The sequence below is a fragment of the Montipora foliosa genome, chromosome 8 (assembly GCF_036669935.1).
Source record: "Montipora foliosa isolate CH-2021 chromosome 8, ASM3666993v2, whole genome shotgun sequence".
Taxonomy (NCBI): domain Eukaryota; kingdom Metazoa; phylum Cnidaria; class Anthozoa; order Scleractinia; family Acroporidae; genus Montipora; species Montipora foliosa.
Window position 1 is genome coordinate 3,586,370 of NC_090876.1, and position 19,978 is coordinate 3,606,347.

At 38.1% G+C, this 19,978-nt stretch overlaps 2 protein-coding genes across 2 annotated transcripts; one reads left to right on the forward strand and one right to left on the reverse strand.

Moving 5' to 3' along the window:
- Positions 1-983: 983 nt before the first annotated feature.
- Positions 984-4,988, reverse strand: LOC138012727 (uncharacterized). The gene is made up of 4 exons (XM_068859600.1): positions 4,850-4,988; positions 3,823-3,876; positions 3,654-3,729; positions 984-1,345 (listed from the first exon to the last, which is right to left on the reverse strand). Exons 1-4 carry the CDS (start codon positions 4,937-4,939, stop codon positions 1,257-1,259), a joined length of 309 nt encoding a protein of 102 aa, XP_068715701.1. The 5' UTR covers positions 4,940-4,988; the 3' UTR covers positions 984-1,256.
- A 7,487-nt stretch (positions 4,989-12,475) lies between these two features.
- On the forward strand, positions 12,476-19,472 carry LOC138013344 (abl interactor 1-like). Its single transcript, XM_068860392.1, has 6 exons — positions 12,476-12,837; positions 13,977-14,139; positions 14,382-14,846; positions 16,303-16,332; positions 17,408-17,566; positions 18,013-19,472. The coding sequence occupies exons 1-6, from the start codon at positions 12,499-12,501 to the stop codon at positions 18,177-18,179; spliced, it is 1,323 nt and encodes a 440-aa protein (XP_068716493.1). The 5' UTR covers positions 12,476-12,498; the 3' UTR covers positions 18,180-19,472.
- Positions 19,473-19,978: the final 506 nt, after the last annotated feature.

The window sequence follows — 19,978 nt, forward strand, 5'->3', positions numbered from 1 at the left end:
TCGCACTTTGACTCGCTTTGAAGAGGAGGCAGACATGAACTCGGAAATAACCTATTTTTTTCTCGATAACTGGGCTATTAAAATTGTCTAGTTGTAAAGAAAACTTCTCATACAGGCGATTCATCCGCTAGAATTTTAACTTCTAGTAGTTATTATAATTTCATCAGGTGCATTTGACATTAGTCTTCAAGTTGTTGTGATAACAGGCCATTTCCGAGTGCACGTCTGCCTCCTCTTTTTTAAAGAGAGTCTCAGTGCGAAGTTTTGTGATGGAAATTAGCTGCACTTTACATACGCATGAAAACTAATTTTTATAAGGAAAACTTACACGTAGACTTGCTTTGAAGAGGAGGCTGAGGCAGACATGAACTCGGAAATGGCATATTTCATCACACCCTGCTAGCAGAGTCTTTTCTTACGGTAAAGAGAGAAAAGAGGCTCTGCTCGCAGGGTGATTTCATCATGATAATGTTAACTAAATAACACAGAGACTTTGAGAAAGAATATAGGCATGTGAAGCAAGTGTTTAACTCTTAAGCTAAGAGTTCAGAAATGTCCCAAGAATAAGCTCTATGGAACTTATCACTTGTGCGGCAACGCACACTACTTAGCTTAAAAGCTACAACATTATGGGAGTGTTGGAACTTCAAACAGTACTAGGTAGAAGTTGAACCCAGTAATGACATTCAAATGCTTTCACTGTTGAGAACTTTATAATGACATTTGCATTCGAGGAACGCGTACTTTTGCAGGTGCACTATAACAGACATTTTGATTGGTTAATTTAAATTAAACTATGCATCCATTGGGTCAATCAAATTTTTGACATTCAGTGCTGATGCAATGTTTTTGTGTAAGAAAAAGTTAATCTTTGTCTCGATGTTAAAGAGTTTAAACATTTTTCTTGGGATTATTGCCCAAACACTCACTCTGACCACCAACCAGATTTCTCATTGGTAGTGCTAAATTTGATTCCACTGCAATTGGATTTTTCGATCTTTTTATTATTTTTCAACAATTCAAAATACAATTTTGAAATTGTTTGAATACATGGCCCTGGCCCAACAAACTCCAAGCTTCAAAACAGCAGTAAAAAATGTAGGTTCTTCACTTTTTAACTTCAAGTTGTTAAAGCTGGAAAGGCCATGAGGGATGCATGCACCAAGTCCTGTATATGCTGCAGTGAGCTCTCAACTGTCTTTGTGATCAAAGAACACAGCCAGCCTGACCACAGCAAAGTGATTGACAACTTCTACTTATCCTGTTGAATCCTGTTGTAATAGGAGACCCTCTTGTTTTTGCTTGCTTAACTGTGCAAGTTCTTTTATGCTATTATCAAGTTTTCCTGGTAAAATGAAGCAAAGTATATTTTGTTTAATAAGCAGTGCACTTTGCTAAATATATACATCAAAGTTTCCTTATAAAAAAATTAAAATGTTAAGTAACATCTAAACTAGTAGAATAATATTATTGTAGTGCTTCCTGACTTTTTCTGAAAGGTCAATAATTCTTCATCAACAAAACTGAGTTTGCCCTCTCAGAGAATTTGTGTAATAGTGCTGGGTTCTGACATAGGCCATGGAAATTATTGAAGCTATTGCAACATCATGCTGTAGGGTTATGCTCAATATTAAGTGGGTAGACCATGATATCACGTTAGAATTAGGGCACAAAGCCACAGGCTCCCAGGAGAGAGGGGGTTGCCGTAGTGGTGAGGGCACTCGCCTCCCAACAATGTGACTCAGGTTTGATTCCGAGACTTGATGTCATGCGTGGGTTGAGTTTGTTGGTTCTCTTCTCTGCTCTGAGAGGTTTTTCTCAGGGTACTCTGGTTTTCCCCTCTCCCCAAAAACCAACATTTGATTTGATTTGCATTAATTTGTGGATTTTCAGTTTACAGTGTCCTCATTTAGTGCTCCAGCGGTAGAAGACTAGACACTTGAATAAAGATTCTTTCCTTTCCTTTCCTGTCATTTATGGGGGCAGTTCAGGTGTGAATTGGTTAATTTCTGCCTGCCTGACTTATCACACCTTAAGTAATTAAAAAGAAAACAAGGATGTCAGTAAGTTAAGCCCCTTATTTAGGATTTTGACTGTTTGCTGTAAGCAGAATAAAATAATAATTTTATTAAAAGCTGAACTACGGATATCAGATTTTAAGCATTTTCATTGGCTCACTGGACACAGGCTATCAGTTCATGTACCTGCTGTACCTAAGTATGGTCAAGGAACACATCAGCAATAACGCAAGCTGAAAACATTTTGCAGCTCTGAGAAAAAATGGCAGACAAAAGCCATTTTGGACCAGAGTTGACAGAGGCAGAAATCGATGCTTTAGTCAACAATACATGACATACATTAACTGGTAAGATATTGAGCCTAGCGATACTTAACAATTATCCTACTCAGGCTTGCTGGTATAAAATGATTACCGGTATAACCAAGTCAGCGCTTTGCGCCTTGTTGGTTATCTGTCACTTCATATCCAGCGTGCCCTCGTAGAATAATTGTTAAGTATCCCTAGCCCCAATATCTTACCAGTTAAAGCAACTAGTGGTCAGATAGTGTAACCTAACTTAAATTAGGTATAATAATAGCATGTGATAACAGTACTGGAATTTGTATTAATAGCTTTTAGACAAGTTGTTTCCCAGTAAGATTACAACATGACTTGCTGCTTTATTATCAAAGCACTTTCTAAGACCCGGCACATGCAAATTTCTTTTACAGCATCATACAATGTAAAAATGCCGCACATTTTTAAAAACACCATTAATTTTCACATTTTCAAGTTTTAAATTAAGGACTTTACTCATGGGACACTTACATATTCTACTTCATTTTAAGGTGGCTCAAACCAGTTTCAACGCTGGAAGGAAACATTTTTACATAGAAGAATTGGCACTAAAACACTTTATCACTTAACAGCAATGTTATGGTACCATGTCAAACACCAATTAATGCTGAAAAAGTTTTGGCCATTTTTGTGACGCAAAACGTTACTGTGGCAACAGGAAAGCCCTGCAAAAAACCCCATATTTTGGCTTTAGCTGCTCATATCTCAAAAACGAACTTGGTGACCCCATTTTTTATTCTTGAAATGTAATCAACATGCCAGAATGAAACTTTCTGCAAAGTTTAAAAAAATTCTGTGGAGCAGATTCAGAGCCACCTTAAATAATTGGAAATTTAAGATAGCTCTGAATCTGCTTCACAGAACGTTTTGAACTTTTTGCTGAGAGTTTTATCTTGGCCTACTGATCACTTCTGTGCAATAAAAAATTGGGGTCACAAGCTTCATTTTTCAGATATGAGCAACTAAAGCCAAAATATAGAGTGTTTCTGCAAGGCTTTCCTGTTACCACGGTAACTGGTTACATCACAAAAATGACTGCATCTTGTTTAGCAATAATTGATGTTTCACATGGTACCATACCATTGCTGTTCTGTGATAAAGTGTTGTAGTGTCAATCCTTCTGATACCAAGGTCTCTTGAAAGTGTTGAAACTGGTTTGAGCCACCTTAACCCATTGATCCCTGGGCGTGAGACTTGAGAGATTTTACTCCGTCCAACGCCAGACAATTTTACTCGTCAAGTGGGGGTGTCCTAGGGTGTTTGAGGTTGTCAATGGGTTAATCCATAGTGCACTTACTCTTAAACTCAGCAATCACAAGAGGACGGTTAGATAAAAAAAACAAGTTGCCTGCACCGTGTCTTGTGTAGACCTTCTAAAAGACAAAGAAGAAATCTGTTACCTGGCAACAGTAAAGGGGATTAACCATTCAAGGAAAACATGCGGAGAAGGTAAAACCAGATCTTACACTTTTTGCTTGCAGATTACTAAGTTCATGCTTTATGACTTCTAACTTTTGTATCTAGAGGGAAGAGAAAAACAAATTTGGAAATCTAAATTCTCCTATATTTGTAGGATAACTACGTAAACGTATTTATTTGTAGGATGACTATTTGTACTTTACTATGATTGTCCACAGAATAGCCAAAAAATTTATGATATTAATGTGCCAACCAAGGGCTTATTGGCTGCTGAAACAATTTATGTTGGTGCATTTAAATAAAAAAATTATTAACAATTATCCTGCGAAATCGCACACAAATTATCACCTGACACTTAGCCGACAAGGCCTTAGGCCGAGTTGGCTAAAATCAGGTGATATTCTGCAAGATTGAGCAGGATAATAATTGTTTTATCATTCAACACATTGATGACAAAGCACAATCTTCTACGTTAATTGGAAAAAAAGGTGGAAAAACTACCATTTTTCTCCACGACACACAAAATTATGTATATCGCAGGATATACATTGAGTACGCACGACGAATATTGAGGGCACTATGACCATATTTGGACATTGTCACAATGTGTTGAATAATAATATTACATGTATGGCATGTGAACATATATCTTCTCTAAACAATTTAAATTGATTGGTACACAGAAGAATGAATCAGACAGTAAATTCAGCATTTCAAAGACTAACACAATATCTTGGAATTAATGAACACATGAATGAAATTAAATATTCATGACAGTGGTTTTGAAAGGTTGATAGATGGAACAAATACTACTAAGAAAGACCTTCTACCTCTGTCAGAAATGTACCAGAGAAAAAGGCACTAGGTATAAAACACAGGCCACTGTTGTTTCATTCCTTGATTTACCAACGCTGAAAAAACGCTAATAGTCTCCCCAGGTATAAAATAAGACTTAAGATAGGCTTTAGTCTTACAGTATTTGGGAAACAGCGGAGACCTGTGTTGGGAAAGAAGAATAAGATTATAAATTAAATAACATTATAGGAAAATAAATTGATGTCTCTTTCCGTTCACCTCATATAGAGCATAAGAGATCTTAGAGTCAAGTAAATCCGCATTATTGTCCTTACACAAACTAAATGTTCCTGCATCACTTGCCGTCATCTTAAGTACAACTCATTACCAGGTCTCTGTCACCCATCAAGAACCTGTCTGGACGAAATTGGACGATGGACAACAGTTCCTTTCGGGAATTGGGACAAAGCTCAGATCTTCTTCGGTTTTCTTGGAATCGAGGCAGCTGTATCGGGTGTGAAAAGAGCGGGAAAAACGCGGTAACTTTTCTCACTGTTTACCCGCCCTGCTGCCGAACAAAAGAAGGATGGCCGCTGTAAGTAATGTCGTTTACTATTCTGTCTTCTTCTCAATTTTTCATGCAAATCGTCGTCAACTCTCCTTTCCTTATGCCGTTATTGCGCCAAGTTGTTTTTTGTATCTTCAAAAATCAAAGCTAGCAGTGTTTTGAGAAGTTAAAAGGCCTTAATACTCCCCTTTTATTTTGAAGGGAAATATTATTGTCTTCGTTCACTTCGACATCCACTGACCTCAAGTCAATGCTTAGAAAAGAAATGCTCGGTAAGACTACAAGTTTACGTTGTTACTTTGACAGAAAACAAAAGAAGTTATAAATGTAAATGGAGCCTTTGTCAATTCGACGAAGATCTACGTGAATACTTGTAAAACCTCGACCATCTAATTTTGTTTCAAATTTGTATGATCATTTTTCACTTTTTTTGAAAAACGAGAAACTCCACCGAAAGTAAGGAGTGCCTAATAATTAACTGCCATAGTTTTGATTAGTGTTAGCGGGCGTGTCAGCGTGTGTGGGGTACAGTATGGAGTCCGTGGTCCGCGAGAAATCAGATCAATTAAACAACATCGATTTTCATCGATCACCAATAGGAACGCCAATCGACGACACTCCATGAAGTTCTCCACTACTTTTGCGTGATTATCGATTGGTCATCGATTGGCCGATGCCAATCGATGCCAGTTAATTAACCGTAATCAATTACCCTGGATTGATCGATTGTTTTTCGGATCATCGATTTCCATCGATTGTTCGGGCCCTGACCGATAGCAGGAAGGCGGAGATTTCGTCATGTGAAAGAAGAAAACCAATAAATCATCGGACACATTTGTTTTTGGTCATATTTTAGTTAACCAGGAAATATAACATCATGTTCGGAAAAGTCGCGGACCAAGGACACCATACTGTAGGAAATGGAAGAATGGGTTGTTGCATCGCAGACTTTACAGGGGCGGATCCACGATTTTTCTTAGGAGGGGTGCACCACTCAGGAATGGGGTAGCTGAGTGGTAACGTTTTTTTTTTCTTCCATCCTCCCCCAATATTCGCGGCATGGAGTCATGTACTCCTCACAACATGGCTCTGTGAAGATCTTAGCTCATTCCAATGTTATTCACTATAACTTCTTAGGGAAAAGGATTTAAGGACAAAATAAAGTATGTTCTATTGAAAAGATCCTTAAAGCCTTTTTTGTAGGTAAACTTCTTATGGTATTGCCTTATTCTGAATTGACAATCACATCTTGTACACCAATGACTTCTTAAGGAAAGGCTTTAAGGACAAAATAAAGTATCACGATTTCTATTGACAAGATCCTTAAAGCCTTGTATTCATGTTGCAATTATAGTAAACTAAGTTAAATATGTTTAAATTACAATAAATGGCTGTGGCCTGAAAGAGGCAATTGCACGCAGCCAATCTTTGTGTCTGTGTCAATTAACTGGGGAAGGAGTTGGTATATCCAGAAATACAGGTAATAATAGGACATTTGCATGATAATGCCATTTGACTCCAAGTACAAGAATCCTTCAGGTTTTGCTTGTCTCATGCTAATTAGAACTATTGTTATTTTTCCCTCGCTGGGAAGACAAAATTTAAATAAGAAAAGAAAAACAAACTGAATTATGGTAGTTGTGGTCAAATGACGCTGTCGTGAAAGTTGCCTATTTGATGCATTGTGCTTTTGATAAGGGTGACAAAGTGTCACCACTGCGATTGCTGCGACCGTTGTAGAAGTAGAAAGCGGTTCTACTTTTCGTGAAACAGTTAAAAATAGTTTCACGAAACCGACCATGTTACACGGTGCATGCAATGCCTTCTTAAACTTGTTTCGCTGCGCTGTTGCAGACAAGTTTTACCTAAAAGTTTCAACGTTTACAGCGGCTTTAATGTACGGTCCCTCGGGAATCTACAATTGTAGTTAGTTTGTTTTCCCTCGAGACCTGGCCCCAGTTGTTCAAACGATGGATAGCGCTATCCGCTGGATAAATCACTATCCACTAAATAACTCAATTGGTTTTGCTAGTGTTTATCCGCTGGATAGCGCCATCCATCGTTTGAACAACTGGGACCTGATGTCTCTCGACTTCATCTCGGTAAATATCAGGACTCTCCGGAAAACAAAACTAACTGCATGTTTCCCTCGGGACCATATATTAAGTGTATAATATTACCTTACCCTCATGAAATCTACCCTGTTCAATTGGATTTATTTTTTAGTGCTTTTGCGGCGAAACCTGTCATTGTAGCAAAGCAAAGTGAAAGTAACTTTGCCCTCCACAATTCATATTTTTCTGAACTTGCATAAAAGCTTGAAATTTTCTCGAAGACGCTATGATGAATTTTCTTGGAAAGGTTGTCGAATTATTTGAATTTCAGAGAGTCTTTAAACAGGAAAACAATGGATTTTACAGTTTTCTAGGCTGCAGATTTTGGAATGATGACGTTCTCGCCGTATTAAATTATTCGAAACTCCGAAACATTTAAATTTCAGAGGTTTTAAGGAAGCAACCGTGGACAGTAAAGGTTAAAAAATAAAGTCAATAACCGTAGAGTTACCACATATCAGAGTTTGACTTTTTGTAGAACCTTTTGATCAAGTTATGGCTTGCCGAGACCGTTTGAGCATAAATTCGCCAGAAGACCCAAGAAAAAGTGCTGTTTAGGTAAGCTCAGGACACTTCAGTAAAGGTTTTGCAAATTATTGGCATAGTTTAATCGACATGAACAAACTCAGTGCGTTTCTGTACAGTTAACCCTTCCCCCACAGAATAATTCCGTAAGATCATTCCTTTGCAAGGGTTGCCCTTGAACGGTTTGTGGGACTAGCCAATGAGAACGTTCCTTTCACCCCATGTGATCACTGAAAACGAAACAAGTCGCAACAAAGTTTATATGTACAAATACCTTATAGACCGTACATTTACAGCCGAGAATACATAGCATATACGGATACATGACTAAATATATTAATATTAAAAAAGATACGTTAATTAAAAACAAAAGTGGCTATACAAAATGCGGCCCTGGATTCTCATTTTAAAACCTGTCATCTCGGTGGTTAGAATAAAATCAGGTGGCGCATTCCACAGCTTATCTGATAAGCAAGAAAAAGAATTAGGAGCATAATTGGTTGTTATACTTCTAGGTTTATTGAGGAAAAGAACGTAATTTCCGCGAAGATCATAAGAACAAGACCGGAGGGAAACGAAATATTTATCATACGCAGTAACAGGAAAACCATTAAAAAACAGACTCACACTGTAATATGAAGAGATTTTGAATGCGCTTATTGCATAGAGATCTAGTGTTTGATTTTAGTGATAAGAGGACAGGTAATTTGCAAATATAAATGTAAGTATTCTCTTATTTTCATTACACCGGCCAGTTTTTCGCTACGAGGATACCTGCGAAAGAAGTCCTAGATTGTCACGAAATTTCTACGTTAAAAACGTGTTCTGAATGAGTCTACGTTAACAGCACACTTGGCACCTAGCCAGAAATTTTCTCACTTTTTTCCTCCGGCCGCTCTTAGTCATTTGATAAGGGCTAGTCTCGTGCTTCTCAAGTTACCTCGTTCATGCCCCAAAAAGAATTCTGGTTAATCGTGTCATTCCAACAGCGGGAAAGCCCCCCAATTCTCACTTCATCTATTTTCATCTATTGTATTTCATCTATTGTCATCTTTTTCATCTATTGTAAGTGTCGGGCCACCCAGTCTTACCAGCAAAATACAGCACCGATTGAAGTTTTTAGCTTTCAAAACTTGCCCAAATTGAATCGGTAGGTCCTGGAATTCATCCGGGACAATTCCTTGTAAAAATCGGCATCTTTTTTTGGTATGGTACGTATCAAAGATCAAGAACATTTTTACGCATGCGCTGACGAACGCAGTACCTTCGGACAAATTAAGCAAACAAGTCATAACGGGATTTCGGCCCGTGCGATCAGTTTTGGACGCAGTTGGCCCTTCGCTGCTTTCATATAACCACCGACCCTATCAAAGCGAAACATGAGGTTACTGGAGAACGCAGCTTTAAGACAATGTTTATGATAGGACATTTTTTGATGATGACGCCATATGACTACAAGTACCAGAATCCTTCAGGTTTCGCTTGTCTCATGTTAATTAGAGCTATTGTTATTTTTACCCCACTGGGAATACAAAATTTAAATATGAAAAGAAAAACGAACTGAATTGTGGTAGTTGTAGTGAAATGACGCCATCGTGAAAATTGCCTATTTATAGCTGCACGGGATTGCTTACCCAATTGCTGACAAAGGTCTACTATCACGTAGCACATGAAACTCTCTGAATGGTGCAGTTTCTCGTCAGCCAGTCACCTTTCAGAATTGCTGTCACCATCACTAAATTCATCAAGTGAACATGAGTATTCTCACCTTCGCCGAAGGTCTTGCAAGTCGGTAGGTACGTTCAGGGCCGTTTCAGTTCCTGACACATTTACTATGGCGCCTTGCCCAATACTTCATCGGAGCTTCGTCTTTTCGAGTGATTGCATTTGTTGCAGTGGGTATAGGGAAGTCGATTCGTGTTAGTGATGCCGTATCACAGTAGGTAGGGAGCTTCGAGGTTCAAAAACAATTCTGTTAGCATTAGGAGGGTCCTCACTCTCACGCGGCAGTCGCCATGAACGCAAGAAAAGCGCACGAAATATTTGATATCAGGAATTTTGAGCAGAACTAATACCTGAATAACCTCTGCTAATGCAAATCCCATTTGCCCCAAGGACTCTTTATCTCCCATTCCCAGGAACGAAATCCCATTTTTCCACCGAAAGATAAGGCTAATCGCAGCAACCATTTTACCCTTTCGTGACCTTCATTTTATACAACACCGCGACGAGTGTTTTTTTTCTGTTTTTTACGTTGTTTTTCATCTAACATCGATACTACAACTTTGCGCGGGATTGGTACACAGCGTTCTCCAAGAGGGGGTACAGTTACTGGAATATACATTTGTTTAACTTGCACACGTTTAGTCATGACCCCCCCCCCCCCTCCCCTCTCGTGGATCGAACACTTGCGTGGTCACCACGAATGGCGGAGCAACTCAGCCATCATGTGAAGTTAACTCCAATAAGGTGGTAGAACCCTCTACTCGTAAAATTACAAAATGCTCGCTCGGGGTGTTTCAATTTTCGTCGTTATTCTCCTGTACTGATATTTTCGAATGATCGGGATTTGTCCTTCATTGATAGTGGAAATTAGTCAAAAAAATTAACGAAGTTACGAAAGTTCTTAAGGGACGTTTCTTTTCTAAATCTCACTTTTTTTGGCCCCACGTTTTGACCACCATTTATTTTCGTTTTATTCACTTGCGCTTTGATGTAGTGGTTTTTAACTTGCCGATGAATTTAACGCACGGAAAAAAGAATTTACGGTTGGAAAGCACGAAAACAAATTACCGTGGTCAAATTTCTCAGTGCATTCATTTCCTGAAAGCAGTTGTGCTGGAAAAATGCGCAAGTTTTTGTTCTGTGGGTGTTACATGTGGCGTCCAAGGTGTCTTTCAAACATTTTATTGCTCTGGTCAAGGCGACCAGCATGTTTTCGAGTTTTAAGTGCTTCGTTCTTGATACTACGAAAAAAGATACCCTGATTAGCTAATGAATGATGATCCATTAAGATACCGGGAAGAAACGTACACGGTTTTTTCATGTCGGGTAACTATGCCAATAATTATTTGTAAAACCTTTACTGAAGAGTCCTGAGAAGCACTTTTTCTTGGGTCTTCTGGCGAGTTTAGACTCAGTCTCGGGAAGCTACAACTCGGTCAAAAGGTGCTACAAAAAGTCAAACTCTGATATGTTGTAAACGTTGACTTTTAAATATAACCTTTACTGTCCACGGTTTCTGGCTTAAAAACTGTGATTTGAATTCTTCGGAGTTTCGACAAATTTAATACGAGAACGTTTTCATTCCAAAATTTGCAGGGTAGAAAAATTTACTACCTGTGTAGAGACTCTCTGAAATTCAAATAATTCCACGATCTTTCCAGGAAAATTAATCATAACGTTTATGCAAGGCCAGCAAAAATTGAACTGTGGAGGGCAAAGTTACTTTCACTTTGTTTTGCTACAATGACAGGGTTTCGCAGCAAAAGCATTAAAAAAATTGACCGAGTCAAATACCATGTCATCTATTTGGACTTCTTGGCCGCATGTAATGGGCCAATGTTCCCCTTCAATGTCACCAGTAGAAGCTGGGACAAATAATTTAACGGGAATTAGTTTGCAGAAGAAACCACCAGAACAATAAACTTTGCTTCTTAATGGTAATGAATTTATATAGGGCATTTTCTATTGACATATTCAAATGCGCTTTACAAGCAAGGGATCTATGGGTGAGATCGGACATCAGCATATACAGGCGCCGCTATCAGTCCATTAGCGATTTCACCCAGCACATGATTGAATGAAATTAGGCCTGACCACAACACTTGGAGCTCCATGCCCTACTCTTTACGAATAGTGTGTGGGTTCTTTTATGTCCCACTGGGACAACCCCTTCCCCAGTTAGTTGACACAGACACAAAGATTGGCTGCGTGCAATTGCCTCTTTCAGGCTGCAGCCATTTATTGTAATTTAAACAAATTAGGTTACTATAATCGCAACATGAGTACAAGGCTTTAGGGATCTTGTCAAAAGAAATCATGATCCTTTATTCTGTCCTTAAAGCCTTTCTCTAAGAAGTCATTGGTGTACAAGATGTGACCGTCATTAATAATTCAAATTAAGGCAATTTACCTACAAAAAAGGCTTTGAGGATCTTCTCAATAGGATATCCTTTATTTTGTCCTAAAATCCTTTTCCCTAAGAAGTTATTGGTGTACAACAATGTTACATTAGTAATTCATAACAAGGTAAATGGTATGTTACCAGGAGCCCTAAGATTTCTAAGTTCCAGAACTTACCGAGGACTATGCATCGTGAACCTAAACTTAAATCCTCCAACATTTTATAAATGTCCTAAAATCATCAACTTGTGACGTGGTCAGCGATGATAATTAAGCGGCGTATTGAGTCCTTTTACCTTCAAAAACGGCTCTGAAAACACACCTGAGCGCATAAGGAAAGTAGAATGAACGACGATTTGAATGAAAAATAGAGAAGAAGACAATATCATAAACTAAATTACTTACAGGGGCCATCTTTTTCATTCTTTTCTCGGCAGTGAGAGAATTTATAGTTCCCGCTCTTCAACTGCCTCGATTCTAAGAAAACCGGAAAACCGGAGGAGAGCTGGGCTTGGTCAATTATCTTTTTCCGCATGGATCTGTTTTAGTTCCCAGGGGTCCATCGTCCAAATTCCATCGGCTAGAAAAATACCAAGATGGCGGATGTTGATGGCTCGCTTTTCTCACTTATCGATAAAGAAATACCTGAAGGACGACGGGCTTTGAGCGATGGACACGAAAATCTTGCCAAAGTAGCGGCCTATTGTGAGCAAAAGTATCTAGAAACGAATGCTCGTTATAAATCGGGCTGTGACCGAGCTGTAGCGTTAAAGGAAACCAGAGCTGTGTTGGAAGAAACGAAACAGTTTGCGACCCAGTCGCTTGCAAGCGTGGCTTATCAGATCAATACATTGGCTCTGAATATGTTGAGCCTGTTAGATCAACAAGTTATGAAACTGGAAGACATGGAATCAAAGATTAATCATATTGCTGAAGTTAGTTGCTTGTGTCTACCAGCTGAGAGAGGCCTTTTTGCAACAATTCGTCACGTGACCTTTTTTCATAAACATGATGATTCGCCTGATTTCATGAAATTATTTTTACTCTGGCTTCCTGTGGAATGCCGGAGTTTTAAAATTGGGCTTTGTTAATATTCCAGAGATAAAAAGAGTAGCTCAAAATACCATGCCGATTCTTGTAAGTATATTGTTTAAAGTGGTGTTGTTACAGTTGAAAGAAATTATAAGGATTTGTATGGGAAAAGGACACTTTGCCAACCAGTCACGCTTCGATGATTTTCACACAAATCCCTTTATTTTGTAAGGTTTAAAACCGCTTTAAAATTCTTCCGTCAAAATATGAAAGTCTGAAATTTGTTACCCTTGCTCCCTTATTTTTGTTTATTTGACCCATGGTAAATATAGGAATCTAAGCTCTGTTTGTGGCGCGTAATTATGAAAAATTACATTGGAGGGCAAAAGCTTTTCGCTAGTAAACAAAAGTATGGAATTTTCGAGTGTTTAAATGGTCATACAATCTTTACCTTAAGTGGTGTTTCTCTGAAAATTTGTATTCTGGAATTAATAAAGTCCAAGCTTTAAGTTCACCAATTATCAGTCATGTGACCAGTTTGTTGCAAATGGCCTATTCATTCTCTGTTTCATGTGTATAGAGTGTTTTCATATGACATCCCAGAGGCCATGTTGGTGTTTCTAAACAATGGAACGGCGGCCATGTTGGTGTCCCCAACTAATCCTCCGGGAATTGAGCTCTATTGTCATGCAAACGTTTTCTTTTGTTTCAGTGGAAAAACAAGGTTACTGATCATGTGAGTGAAAACACACTGTAACCACAATTTAAAATGTAAAAAAAAAGCAAAGCATCATGCTCACATTGAAATTCAGGCTTGAATTCATAATCAGGATACACATGTTTTTTTCTTAAAAAGTCATAATGGCTTAAATTAATTTTTGCTTTTAACCCATTGACTCCCAGGGGTTCCCCATTGTCAAGTAAAATCGTCTTGTGTTAGACAGAGTAAAATCTGGCCAGTTTCGGCCGGTTTGGATGTCAATGGGTTAACTTTTATTGTGTTGAAATAAATAAATAGTTATCATGTTTCACATCTTCTCAGACTGTTGATATCCATAAGGAAAAGGTAGCAAGGCGTGAAATTGGTGTGCTTGCCTCAAGTAAACCTACAGGACGGACGCACAGGATTATTGCCCCAGCAGAACAAGAGAAACTCTTAAGATACACCAGAAGAACCACTGATTATTCAGTTCTGGATAATTTAGGTAATTATTCATTTTGTCAAAGATGTTTTTACCTAATGCTTAAAATGGATTTCTGCATGAATTTGGCTGGGACTAAATTTACCTTTTTGACAACTGATAAGAACTCAGAGAATGGCTGGATTGGATGGAATTAGTAAGGGGTAGTTCTGTGCATTTAGGGGTTAAGTTCATTCTCTACCATCATTTGTTCCATGTTAAAGAGTCAGACCACAAATGTGTGTTGCTTGACTTGTTATGATTAGGTCATGGAGCGAAGACAAGTGATAGACAAGATATTCGACGCCGAAGCACAAAGAAGCAATCCCAAACAAGCAAGGGAAACGAACGAACCATAACTGGCACAGGAACCACAAGGCGGACACCCCTTACAAAACCTCCTCCACCTCCTGTCCCCCCTCCAATGCCTCCGTCTGTCCCATCTGATGCTGCTTTTGATGCAGGATCGTCTGTTCCTCCCCCTACTGTACCTGCTGCTGTACCCCCACCAGAAGTTCCTCTTCCTCCACCTATAACAGACATGGCTTCACCACTAGTCCCACCTCCACCTCAAGGATTTCCTTCTTCACCAACATCACCTAATATACCACCCCCTCCCCCATGCCTTGTTCCTCCAACCCCACCACCACCCCCAGTATTGACTGGAGCAGTAATATCCCCACCCCCACCTCCTCCTTTGCCAAACTCAGGTGGAACTCGCCCTTCTTCAGGTAAGATTGAGCTCAATTCATCAAAAGTATGCCTAGTTATCATGTTATGAAAAATCTATGTTATCATTATGTTTCGTAAAGATTTTTATGGCCAATCAGGAAGGCATCTTTGGGTTACATCTCACTGAGCAGGCTTTTCAAGTGGCTAAGAGGGCAACAGTTAGCAAAAAAAGAAGAGCCATACAGCCATGCAGGAGTTTTTAAATAGAGAACCTGATTTTTACTTGTGTATATGTGTTCACGCCCTGCCAAAATCACTGAAATTATTAAGTTGCAACAAGAACAGGTAAAAAATAGATTTTTTTTCTCCATAAGGAAACACGTCTGAACTTCTATAACAATAACAATTTGGAACCAGTTTCAAAACAATTCCTGATGCAATGCGACTAAAACCAATTCTTCTTCATTTGATCGTGCATGTTTATTTGGCATTTTCAAACAGCCATAGTATTTTGATGAAAAGAGTAATCATCCCAATTCCAGAGACAGAATCGGTAAATGGAGACGTTACCTATATCACTTACTGGTGGAGACAAAACGGACTAATAAGTAACCACAAGAAATGCGAAGTCATGTTAATCGGCACAAGGAATTCTTTAGTTACATCCTATGACTTTTTTCTAGATGGTAAACTAGATAGGGTGCACATAGATCATAACCTTAGTAGGAATATATGCATAACTCCATAACCAACTGTTCAGTATCTCCCATTAAATTATATATTTACCTATTTTATTTTCACATAACATGTCTTGTAATTAGCTGCACAGTTAGCTACAGACACGTGCTAAAACCCATGCTGCTCTAATATGAAAACCAGAAGGGAGATTCAGGAAACAACTAGTACGTAGACCCCGGAAAACAATTTGGCAAAGGATACAGAATGAGCAAGAGTATTGGTTGTGCCAAGGGTTTCTTTTAGAATGCAGTGATGGGTAAAAAAAAATAATTACCGGTACTTAGTTATTGTGGACCCCTGGAAATGTGGGTTAGGCTCCTAACTTTTTCTTAGGCAGCAGGAATATCAATATACCAGTAATATTTGCAACTTTGCAGTTAAGAATAATACCGGTAGTTTGATTTTGTAGTTTGAGTTAGTACATTTGTAATGCTATTTTAGTTCAGACTTACAACAGTGATTGCTAAATTTAGGGACTGAGGATTGCCTTGTGATATGTGATATGTTTTGAGGGCTGTTTAAAAGCTATTTACATAAATATTTTTACAAAAAGAAGATTGTTCCATAAATTTGGTGCTGCCACATAAAAATAGCAAAGGAAAGGATCCCAACAAATAGGAAATTTAAAGCTAATTGAGATAATTAAAAATAGTGGCACATTTTCTTTTTCTTTTTTTTCAGTTGAAATTTAATGTTCCTTAATCTCTTACATTCCTTTTGGTTTCACACATTTCCCATCTCATCAAATAAGGTGTTTTCTTTCTCCATTTTTTCCAGATGGAGCAGAAACTTATGAATCTATAGTTGGTAAGATGGTTTGCCTGAATTTTGTTTGTTTGGTTGACATCACCTTGGAGGTCTTGACTTTTATTCCTGACAGTGAAAGACTAAGGTGGTCATGAATTATTGTAAAAGTTCACAGTCAGGTCTGCATAAAGAGAAGCATTTCCCTTTATTTCACCAATAGTGCAATTTCCAAAAGAATCTTTTACTCCAATAACACGTTTGTCATTTCTTCGTATTACAGTCCTCAAGAAAAAAACACGTCATTCACCATGACCCTGACCATAATCTTCCCTAGTCCCCAGCAGTATCGATATTAAAGCGGCAGTGTCACGCTATTTTAGTGAAACGTCAAAACACCAAAAGACCTCTGCATCAATGAAGACCAAAAAATAATGATGTGGTTTTGTTACCAATAACCATTGAAGTGCACTGAAGCTATGCTTTGTTGTTAGTGGCCATGGATGGAAAGGATGGAAATGGATGAAACTCTCAAAAACTGGCCAGTTTTTTCAAATTTGGAGTCCGCAGAAAGTCGCCGAAAATTAAATACAAATAGCTGTTTGTGCCATAAATACATTTCATATCTTGTCAGTGGGTTGTCAGCAATATTGTACGTGTGAGCTAAGTACTAATTTAGATTTTTACCCAGTTATGACATAAAAACAGCAAATTTTAGCTTGACAGTGCCCTTTTAATCCTAATACTAATTCCTCATTTGTATAGCAAATGCAATTTATAGAAGACTCTAAAGAGCTTAACAAGAAGACAATATCAAACTATTAAAAAAAAAGAAATCAAACATAAAAAACTTATGACTGTTAAAAACTATAATCAGTAAAATCACGACAATAAAAGTGTTTAATGTCAGGGTCCAGAGGAGGCTAAAAATTAGCAATATGAAACAAATAGGTTTTCTGTTTAGGTTTAAAATACTATTGGCTTAGGTTTTTAGCAGATCTAATTTCACATGGAACAGAATTCCACCATTTAGGTGCTGCAATACTGAATGCATTTTTCCAATAATGATCAACACACTGGATGTCCTAAGAGCATAAAGTAATTGTTTTTGATTCTCAGTTACTCCTGTTTTATTTAGATGCGTTAAGTCCTTTACCCCCACCCCCACCAGCTGACGAAGATTTTTACCAAACACCATCTGCATTGCCAATGCCAGCACCTCCAGAGGATATGTACCAGACACCTCCACCACCAGTAGATGAACAGTCCTGGATACCTGAAAACTACATTGAAAAAGGTTGGTTTGTTGATAGCATACATAGGAAACTGCCCTTGGATGTTGTGATGAACATGCTTGCAGTAGTGTTCTTTATGGAGGACATGAAAAACTAGGCAAATACCCCATTGATGTAATCACCAGAACTGAAACATAGGGTTAATCACAGCTGAGCAGAAACCATGACATCCTTGCAAAAAGTAGGCAACTGAGTTCCATGGTGTCATGGTCTGAAATGTTTGGCCATTGATATTGGCAACAGCTGTTGAGGTATCCCTGCCTAACATTCAAGACTAATTAAATGAAATAAATCATGTCAGGAATGTATTATTTTTGTCTTTGGTATTCACTTGATAGGCTACATTGACCCACTGGCTACAAGCAAGTCTCCTGACAAAAGATGATTTAGATGATTATGACATGCTCGAAGGCTCTGACTAAAATATTTTTTTTCTCTTTCTATTCAGTGGTGTCTCTTTATGAATACAATCAGCAGAGAGATGATGAACTTACTTTTGCAGAAGGAGTTATCATATATGTCATTAAGAAGAATGATGATGGATGGTTTGAGGGTGTAACTGAAGGAGGAGCTACTGGTCTCTTCCCTGGAAACTATGTAGAGACATGCCTTTAACATAAACATCATTTTTCTTTGCATTACAAGTCTTCGTTTTAACATGCAAGCTAATGAAAATTGAAGAATTTTTTAAAGTGCAGCACTCCCAAATGCTGCTGGTGACACAGACATTCACATGTAGAAGACATTGTAACAAAAATTGTTATATCAGCACAGTTCAAGCCACAAAAAATATGTAAAAGGAATTAGAGGTACTGTAACAGTGAAGCTTCTCTACAGAACAGATATACTTTATAGGGAAATACATTGAGATCATTTTATGTGTACTGACAATGTTTGATTTTGATGTGTGTAGTTTTGGGATTATTTTCTCACATTTTAGATTTGTATGAAAGTTGCTGTACCCAAGTGATAAAACTGTGTGCATTTATCTAGTGTGGAAGTAGAGGAAAATACTGGTGGTTTGCCCTTAATTCAAGTTAAAGTTAAAGTTTTTTTTTCAAAAATTAAGTTGCATTTTTACAAATTATGTACACTATACGTGCAGCCTTCTCAAAACTGGGCGGTCGACAGCTCAATGAGCCGCCTCCTCAGAAAGCTTGACCGTTTCCTTCCAGTCAGAAAATGTCAGACACAACACATTTTTAGCTCGAACGTAAAGTCACTGGAGATGTTATAAAAGCTTGAAAAAGCTTGTTTGACGTACAAATTCGCGTCTGCACTGTTTTTTTGTGTCGGGCACATAAATATGTTTATTTAACTAACATTACAGTATTTCTTATCAGACTCCGTGCAAGTGTCAATTCCATGTGTGAAATTTTGTCACTTTAAATCCCCCAGATTGCACTAAATTGCACTAAATTTTAACTAGAAAGCCTTTGCTACTTTGGCCACGATACACATTTTATAACCTGTACTGTAATTATTTTATCTTGTAACCATGTTTTTTGACTATACTTTTCTTTCTATGTTAATTTTATCTAAATAGTGTGAAATAAATGAACCATGAACCATCCCTAGGGGGGCATCCCCCCAGACCCCTCTAGAAGCTTGCGTCCTTTGGGCACTCACTTGGGTGCCTTTAGCACCAAACGATTTCCGCTTTCCTTATGACCTGCTCCCCAAAAATATTTTGAGAAGGCTGTACGTGTATAGCAATGCTAATCAAGGGGTGTAGTGTAATGGTATACACGAGAGTCAACTTACAAGACACAACATGAAGATAAATAGAAACCTAACGGTACATATTGCAATTACACAATAGACAGACTGTAAAAAAAAGTTGCATTGTTACATAAATATTAAAATAAGTGGATAACTTTAAAGGAATAAAACGAATTATTGTTCAAATGGTGGATAGCACTATCTTGGATATATGTGTGCTTTGAGGTGGCTCAAGCCAGTTTCAAAGCTTTCAAGTGACGTTCTTATTAGAAGGTTTGCCACTACAATGCAGTATCACATATTGGCAATGTTATGGTACCATAAGAAACACCAATTATTGCTGAGCAAGATCCGGTCATTATTGTGGCATAATAAGTCACCGTGGCAATGGGAACGCCCTGCAATAACACCCTTTATTTTGTCTTTAGTCGCTCATATCTCAAAAACAAACTCTGTGACCCTCATTTTTGTATTGCTGGGAAGTCATCAGAAGGCCAAGATGAAACTTTATTCAAAGTTGAAAAGAATTCTGTACAGCAGACTCAGAACCACCTTGAATCTGATTCTTTTTAAAGGAGGCTCTGATTCTGCAGTACAGAAGTTTTTTAAACTTTGCAGAGTGTTTCATCTTGGCCTTCTGATCACTTTCCAGTAATAAAAATGTGGGTCACCGAGTTTGTTTTTGAGATATG

What these genes read in the sequence shown, in the direction of transcription:
- LOC138012727 (XM_068859600.1), bottom strand. Translation starts at nt 4,939, where the DNA reads ATGACGGCAAGTGATGCAGGAACATTTAGTTTGTGTAAGGACAATAAT. An exon ending in GTAATCTGCAAGCAAAAAGT is followed by an intron (nt 3,730 to 3,822) that starts GTAAGATCTGGT and finishes TTTGTCTTTTAG; the next exon opens with AAGGTCTACACAAGACACGG. An exon ending in TGTGATTGCTGAGTTTAAGA is followed by an intron (nt 1,346 to 3,653) that starts GTAAGTGCACTA and finishes TCATTTTACCAG; the next exon opens with GAAAACTTGATAATAGCATA.
- LOC138013344 (XM_068860392.1), top strand. Translation starts at nt 12,499, where the DNA reads ATGGCGGATGTTGATGGCTCGCTTTTCTCACTTATCGATAAAGAAATA. An exon ending in TTCAGTTCTGGATAATTTAG is followed by an intron (nt 14,140 to 14,381) that starts GTAATTATTCAT and finishes TGTTATGATTAG; the next exon opens with GTCATGGAGCGAAGACAAGT. An exon ending in TGGAACTCGCCCTTCTTCAG is followed by an intron (nt 14,847 to 16,302) that starts GTAAGATTGAGC and finishes CATTTTTTCCAG; the next exon opens with ATGGAGCAGAAACTTATGAA.